An 8,150-nucleotide genomic window follows, 5' to 3' on the forward strand; every position below is an offset into this window, starting at 1 on the left:
TTTATGCCGGAAGTGCTTAGCGTCCCGGGTCAACGGGGCCGCACGTGGGAACAGAGCAGGTGCTTTTGGCAGGCCTAAGGGTGCGGCTGAGCTCTGCTCCCTGCTGAGCTCTGCTCCCTGCTGAGCTCTGCTCCCTGCTGAGCTCTGCTCCCTGCTGAGCTCTGCTCCAGGGGCCGGGCCTCCAGATAGGGCATTAGGAGGGAGGCCCTCACTGAGGTGATGCAGGCTCATGGAGGAAAGCGGAGGCCACTAACGTTTGGCAGTGTGCAATTTCTAGGGCAAGATAGGATGTCAAAGCATGGTGCTAGCAGGCAGATTTAGAAACCCCAACTACACAAGGGCCGAATGTGTTTAGTTGTCTGAGAAACTGGTGCTGCCTCTGGAGAACAGGAGGCTCAGCAAAACGCACCACAAAGAAACTAAGAACACAGAACTGTGAAGAGATCTAAGGACAGAAGAAAGTCGCCTGCTGCAGCTAGAGTTTTCCTGCCTGGCCCACAGTCAGGACAAATCTCTCTCACCTGCCAGTCCCACAGCCACTCAGACCCAACCAAGTAAACACAGAGACTTATATTGGTTACAAACTGTATGGCCGTGGCAGGCTTCTTGCTAACTGTTCTTACAGCTTAAATTAATCCATTTCCATTAATCTGTGCCTTGCCACATGGCTCGTGGCTTACCGGCATCTTCACATGCTGTTTGTCATCCTGGCGGCTGGCAGTGACTCTCTGACTCAACCTTCCACTTCCCAGCTTCATTCTCCTCCTTGTCCCGCCTATACTTCCTGCCTAGCCAGTGACCAATCAGTGTTTTATTTATTGACCAATCAGAGCAACACATTTGCCATACAGACCATCCCACAGCAGCCTGCAGTGTCAGGCGTTTGGCAAACAGACCTGGAGTCAAAGTGCAGGCTTAGCACAGAACACTAGCCCCTTATTTGAAGCAAGATACCCAGACAGCTCCAGTTCTTGTTCAGGTAGGCCCCACAGGGTTACATACCACGAACACCGAAGGCCATGGCTCAGTGAGTGTGAAGTCACCCTTGTTAATCTAATAAGGGTCTTATGTTACTGGCCATTCATTTTTACATTTCTAATGTGTCTGTGCTTAATTTCTTGGCCGACAAAAATGCATACAAATGGTGTTTCAGTGCTTCTTAAAACAGTTCTCCCTGAAACCACTAGTGTTTTGTAGACATTGTGGACACAACCAATGTAGACAGACAGCTATCTTGGAAATAGAATATCAATAAAGCTGAAAACCTACTTTGAGTCTAGATTAAATATCCCCAGTAATCCCATCATTTGGAGCTTGATATTTCTTTTTCAAGTATGTTTATTTCTTCCAGGGGTAAAATTATTCAGACTCAAGTCAAATTAATTTCAACAATAGTGATAAATGCAACATACAAACTTTATTTAACAAAAGTAACAGGTAAAGTAAAACAGGCACTACTTATATTAAGAAAAAAAACTACAAGAAAATTTATCTTTAACAACTTAAAATAACCTACTTGCAGTTGCATTGAACTGAGCTCTGTTGCTGTGAAGAATACAGCTCATGCACAGGTATGATGAAAGATTTGTACATTTTTCAAGTATTCACTGAATACTACCATATATACACATATACATTAAATTTGAAAAAGATTAGGTGATCCCAGCTGTACTTCATTTTTGTTGTTCTTTTGGAAGAGGTCGTCTAAAGAGAAGAATATGCGGTTCTGTGGAAAGGAAATATTTATCATTAAGTTTCATGCCAACACGTCACTATTTGAAGTGATTAAAATTGTCTCAAAATAATAAACACTGAACACAGGCAAACTATGTTACAATAACATTGCTCCACTATTTTTAATCTTTAGCCTACTCTAGAGAAAAGGTTTCTACCTGTAAAAATCTCATTCCAGGGAAAAGAAATGTTATCTCTTTGAGAAAAGGACATCTCATTCAAAGTAGCTACTGGATCTCATGCTAATGCACTTCAGAAAAATCACCAGAAAGTTGGATATATATGTATGCTAGAGTGGTGGTATATAGTATATATGGTGGTGGATGTATTTGCCTAGCAAGTACAAAGGTCCAATCTCAGCACACAAGCCACCAGAAAGCAAGGTGTGGTGGTATACTTGTAATCCCTGCACTTAGCTAAGAAAGGATGTAGACTTTAATCTCAAAAAATAAAGATAATTGAATCAGTAGAGTTCACCCAATACCTCCCAATTCAGTATGAGGAAAGCCAGGAATCTATAGTTAGATAGATACAGATCCATTGCTTCTGTAGTAGGGAGAATCTTTGAACTCTGAAATATATGTGTCATAATCCCTAGAAAGTTTTAACAGACCCAAGAGTTTAACAATACTGTTTTTTTCTTTACAAGTATAAAAAGATAGCTTTAATTTTCTGTTTTTGTAGTATGTCTTCAAATTTTGTTTCCAGCATTAGTTCTTAATTGATAGTTCCAAACTAGAACTTAAGAACACAAAGCTTCAGTCTAGTTTACTACTTAATGTCTAGAAAACTTTTGGTTAATGCCATACTAGAATAAGATACTTTTCTTTTCTTTCTTTCTTTTTTGGTTTTTTTGAGACAGGGTTTCTCTGTGTTAACAGCCCTGGCTGTCCTGGAACTAGATTTGTAACCAGGCTGGCCTTGAATTCAGAGATTCCCCCTGCCTCTGCCTCCCAAGTGCTGGGAATTAAAAGTGTGCACCACCACGCCCAGAGAATAAGATACTTATACAGGAAGAATGTTTATATGCCTATCTCATTTAACCTTAGGGTAAACAATTCCCTAAAAAGGACTAACGAAAGATGTACTCACATCTAATTGCATCAATTTCTATATATGCACAGGATTTAAACACTTGTTTTATGCTGATTAAGTAAGTCATCTTTTTTTTTTTTTTTTTTTTGGTTTTTCGAGACAGGGTTTCTCTGTGTAGCTTTGCGCCTTTTCCTGGAACTCACTTGGTAGCCCAGGCTGGCCTCGAACTCACAGAGATCCGCCTGGCTCTGCTTCCCGAGTGCTGGGATTAAAGGCGTGCGCCACCACCGCCCGGCAAGTAAGTCATCTTTACAAGTAGATAATGTATTACTTTCATTCTTTTGTTTGTTTGTTTTTTTTCGAGACAGGGTTTCTCTGTGTAGTTTTGGTGACTGTCCTGGATCTCGCTCTGTAGACCAGGCTGGCTTCTAACTCACAGAGATCTGCCTGGCTCTGCCTCCCAAGTGCTGGGATTAAAGGTGTGCGCCATTGCCGCCCGGCATTACTTTCATTCTTGTATCATTTTACTATAAAACAGGACATTATCCAGGGAGTAAGGAATAGTTCATTTACAAAAATAGTTGAGCTATTACTTTAAGTTAACACTGAATGTTTGGGTTTTTAAAAAGTTGACCCTCAACAACTATTTTTATTTAGTTAGCACTTTATAGCAAAGCTTACCTGGCTCATGAATCATGTAATGAACCCAACCTAGACTCTGTTGGACACCAAGTCTCCTCCACTCCTCTTCAGACATTAGATGAGTTTTTGGTACTTGTTTGGAGAGTTCTCTGGGTAACATGACATGCCTGTTAAAAAAGATTCAGCCAGATTAGTGCTGTGTCTTTCCTACCATTATCACTTTATACAGGGACCTTTTAAGATACTGAAAATTTGAAGTCATTTCTCTAAAGCAACTCTGGATTACAATACTATTTGTATTAATCTTGGGTATTCCCTATAACCTATACTTTTAGCTTTGAGGGCTTATGTTCAAGTATTAGGCCAATAGTAAGCTGCACAGAAATGAAAAGCATTTTATTCTTTAGGGTTACCTTTCTAACAGAGTATTTATTATTGATGAATCTTCCAGGAATAGAGTCACCCTCTCCTACAACTTTTGGTTATGAAACAACTCTTGATCTACAAAATATAGGCAGAAAATATTCAAGTACTGAAAAGTATACTCAAAGTAAAAAATATACCCACTGTCCCGTTGGACAGACTGATGGTAGCTGGATAGCCAGAGGCAATTATAAAAGTGAGCTGCATAGGAAGGAGGAAGGAAGGAGTCTAGTCTTATGATTAGCTGTCACCGTCACCTCAACCTGGGATTACTAAACTTTTAATAAAGGGCGGGTAAGAATGGACAAACTAAGACAATGTATTTTCTGCTACACAATACTAGATCTGTATTAGATACAAGTTCTTGTATATATTCCATAGTTTGCTTTATGCTTCAGAATTAAGACCCAAAATACTAACTCATGCCCATGAACTTCATACAGATCTTTAGTTTCCCAGTAGTTACTGAAGCAATTCCAGAACTTTAAGGTAGACACCTAAATAAAAATCTTTTTTTTTTTTGGAGCTGAGAACCGAACCCAGATGAACACATAGAATTGTTCCTTTTCCTATGTGGAAAACCCACAATAATCCTTTTTCTTGGTAACAGATTTAACATAATTTAATGAACAATAAGCTAAATCAGTAATGTAGAAGTATTATACTTGGAATACCATTAAGACTTATCAGCCACCACATCTATCACCAGTGACTCAGCTGTTTCATGGGGGTAGGGGTGGGGCGCATTCTACTTTTGGGCAAGTTGGCCTCAAAACTCCCTATCTTTTTGCCTTAGGCTCCCAAGTACAATAATTACAGAACTGTGTACAACATCCAGCCAGTTTGTTTCTTTCTAATGAATTGACCATTAGATTTCCAAATTTCTGAAATGGCCAACAGACCATAGAGAGACATTTCTTTAGGCTCCTGCTTGAAACCAACAGTTCCAGCAAACTGTTGGCCTTGATTCAGGGCCAAAACAAATACATACAATTCTAACAAGTACAAACAAATCTGTACCCTTGCCTGAATAGAGCACTTAATTATCACAAAGAATCTCTTTCTAAAACCCTAATTGTCAGCTTCATTTTACCCTTTCTGGTATTAAGTTTATACAAAATCAGCAATTAGCAATTTTTTTGACCAATATAAGCTGTGAGATGACAGAGTGTGTAAATTTAGTTCTGTATTTTTGGACATGGAACAACTCAATCCATAATCCTTTCTAAGCACCAAATTGTCCACAACATAGATTTTAGGATATGGCTTATTATTTCAATGCAAATAATCCTTAAAACAACTTTACAACATAAGATAAATGACTACAAAATAGTTATGCTTACTAACACAGTACACTCCCCTCAAACATTTCCAGGCAACTATATAAATATTCTTACGAGGGCTGGAGAGATGGCTCAGAGGATAAGAGCACTGACTCTTTCCAGAGGTCCTGAGTTCAATTCCCAGCAACCACATGGTGGCTCACAACCATCTTTAATGAGGTCTGGTGCCCTCTTCTGGCCTGCAGTCATACATGCTGTATACATAATAAATAAATAAATCTTAAAAAAAAATATTCTTGCTCATTCCAGTTACCATTCATTCTTGAAACAGATCATAGTGGAGGCAACAAGGGTTGCCAAATTTCAGTGCACCTTCTACTATTTTTGAGATGGGAATTTTGTGTAACCCTGAGAGACCTTCAAGGCCTCATCCTCAACATCTATTTTTTTTTTTCAGACAGGGTTTCTCTGTGTAGCTTTGCGCCTTTCCTGGAACTCACACTGTAGTCCAGGCTGGCCTTGAACTCAGAGATCCGCCTGGCTTTGCCTCCCGGAGTGCTGGGATTAAAGGCGTGCGCCACCACCGCCAGGCATCAACATCTAATTTTTAAGACTGCACAAAATACCTTGTGATCTTATATTCCTATGGATAGTCTCAAATATTCAGATAGAAGTTGCTTCTACCTAAGTCATGTCAACAGGTTGCACCTCACCAGGGGTCGATTATAATTGTAAATTTTTAAGTAGTGTTAAACTCACATGATGTCTCTACCTGACCACATTAAGGAAAACTATTTCCAAAACCTAGTTTTTGTTGGGAAAAAAAAAAAGTGCCACATATTACCACTTTATAAAAGTACCCAGAGAGAAATCCTCAATTTTCCTTCTGTAAAGACAGACTCTCATGCTGAGCATGGTGGTGTACACCTTTACTCCTAGGACTTGGGCGGCAGATGCAGTCAGATCTGTCTACACATCAGGTTCCAGGACAACTGGAGCTATAGAGACCATCTCAAAAAAAAAAAAAAAAAAGATAGGCTCCCACAACAACCCACTGTTTTTTCATAGTAACCACTCACTGACAAAGACAAAAACACTAAGCTTCTACCCAACACACATACTTCTACTATATCTAAACCATCCTAGATTCACACCTGTGTCATATCACCAGTACATTCTCTTTCAAGAGTACCTCTCTAATTCCTCTCGTTTTGTAAAGGTTAGTGAATGCTCAAGCCATGTGTGGCGACACACCCATAATCTCAGCTACTAGGAAGGCTGAGGGAGAATGGCAAGCTTGAAAAGCCACTTAATGAGGACCTGGTTTCAAAATAAAATCTCTTGGGCTCTCGATTCCATTCCCAATACAGCAGTGGGTAGTAGACCAGCTCCTTACTTACATTCTAACAAATTACTTCAGACAGGCCAGCAGTTGCTTTCAAACACGTACAACTTACAGCCCAAGTTTAAAAACTACCACACTCTGGCAGTATGTCCTAAAGAAATGTATACAAGCCCATAAGCCTTTATGCTAAACACTTAGAATTATTTGCCAAATTTAGAAGGCAGTACAATAACTTTTTGGATATCCCCAAGCTGGGCTCCGGGTTACTATAACCACCGAACATTAATGCCAACTTATCACATGCTTACAATTACTATGTAAACATACTAATTAAATTTTATAGCTAAGAAAAAATCCACGAGATTTCTTAGTTAAAAACATTCAAGTTCAAGCATTACTAAACTGTAAAACAGACCAAAGAAAGTTTTCCGGCTGTGAAGACTTCTGTACTAAGGGCGTGAGAGAACTGGGGGGAGGTTAGGGAATCCACTTTCTAAGTGTCTTTCTTATGCCTCAAACAGCATGCTGGAGACTAACCTTTTTAAAAGGGCAGCAAACAGAAAACACGGTCACTGTTTGGCCACAGGCGGCATAGGTTTTACCCACCTGGGTATTATCCCAGAATGCAACGCTTTAGTCCCAACCCAGTAGGACCCAGCGGCCTAAAGGCCTTTGAAACCACACCCCAGGTCGGCCTGAATACAATACAGCTAACTGTAATCATCCCCGACTTTCCATAATCCATTTGCTTATTACACTAACGTAGGCACTACTTTCTAGAGCATCTCAGGGTTCAAAATCCAAAATCCCTCAAAAGCCCCAAACCAGGCCAAAGCACATTAGCAGTTGAAGGTAATGGCGGGGGTGGGGGGGGGGGCAAAAACCTTCCCAGGGTAACCTCGAGGTTTCAACTTGAAGCTCCTTAATAACGACGCCCCAAGTTACTGCTTCTGCAGAGTTACCCCAACACACACTCGCCAATCCCCGTCGGGTGCACCTCCCGGGACTTCCCCTCAGGGCCAGACCCGGCGAGCGCCGCGTGCGGTCGTGAACTCCCGGATGAGGCGCTGCCGAAAGAACCACCTGACTCCCCAGCTCCTGCGAACCCCGAAGGCGGCGACACAAAGCGCGGCTGTCCGGACGGATGGAGGCCTCTAAGGGACCCCGAGTCCCGACCACCGGGTCTGACCTCCCGGCGCCGCCCTCCTCCGCAGGCGCTGCTCACCGGTACTCGTAGTGCTCGTCGAAGTACTTGTCCGAGTAGTAGATCTGCTTGTGGGCCATCCTGCCGGTGCGCGGAGGAGAAAACAGGAGCAGGAAACGGGGCGCAAGGAGCTCCACGTCCGCCTAGGGCCGGCGCAACGACTCCAATGAGGCCAACGACCGCAGGCCCAACGCTCTGGATTTGAATCCGACAGCCCGCCGCCGATTGGACGGAGTCACTGACCAATCACGCTCCACGCAGGCCGCGAGGACAGGTAACCAATCAGAGACCTGTTGCGGGGCTACGAGGGCGGGAGTAAGGCTGGGACAGCGCTGTGGAGATGAGGGCCCGGCGATCCCTAGAGTTACGAAAGAAGGGCGGAGCCGAGTCGTTATGGACCTCACAGCGCGTGCGCAGTGGCTTAGACCAGGCCGTTGGGAGGGTGGGGCCCGAGGTGAGGTATCGCGGGGTTTGGGGAATAAGG

At 42.4% G+C, this 8,150-nt stretch overlaps 1 protein-coding gene and 1 non-coding gene across 2 annotated transcripts; both read right to left on the minus strand.

Moving 5' to 3' along the window:
- Positions 1-1,379: 1,379 nt before the first annotated feature.
- Cks2 (CDC28 protein kinase regulatory subunit 2) lies at positions 1,380-8,036 on the minus strand. Its single transcript, XM_052728016.1, has 3 exons — positions 7,688-8,036; positions 3,451-3,578; positions 1,380-1,726 (listed from the first exon to the last, which is right to left on the minus strand). The coding sequence occupies exons 1-3, from the start codon at positions 7,744-7,746 to the stop codon at positions 1,674-1,676; spliced, it is 240 nt and encodes a 79-aa protein (XP_052583976.1). The 5' UTR covers positions 7,747-8,036; the 3' UTR covers positions 1,380-1,673.
- LOC128104847 (small nucleolar RNA SNORA2/SNORA34 family) lies at positions 4,676-4,812 on the minus strand. The gene has a single exon (XR_008216142.1). It is a non-coding gene; the product is annotated as a small nucleolar RNA SNORA2/SNORA34 family (small nucleolar RNA).
- Positions 8,037-8,150: the final 114 nt, after the last annotated feature.

Source organism: Peromyscus californicus, unplaced genomic scaffold, assembly GCF_007827085.1.
Source record: "Peromyscus californicus insignis strain IS unplaced genomic scaffold, ASM782708v3 Scaffold_8__1_contigs__length_139910024, whole genome shotgun sequence".
Taxonomy (NCBI): Eukaryota; Metazoa; Chordata; class Mammalia; order Rodentia; family Cricetidae; genus Peromyscus; species Peromyscus californicus.

Excerpts from the sequence above, each read along its gene's own strand:
- Cks2 (XM_052728016.1), bottom strand. The coding sequence starts at position 7,746 with ATGGCCCACAAGCAGATCTACTACTCGGACAAGTACTTCGACGAGCAC. Across the intron at positions 3,579-7,687 it reads GACGAGCACTACGAGTACCG|GCATGTCATGTTACCCAGAG; the intron begins GTGAGCAGCGCC and ends CTTTTTTAACAG. Across the intron at positions 1,727-3,450 it reads TTACATGATTCATGAGCCAG|AACCGCATATTCTTCTCTTT; the intron begins GTAAGCTTTGCT and ends TCCTTTCCACAG.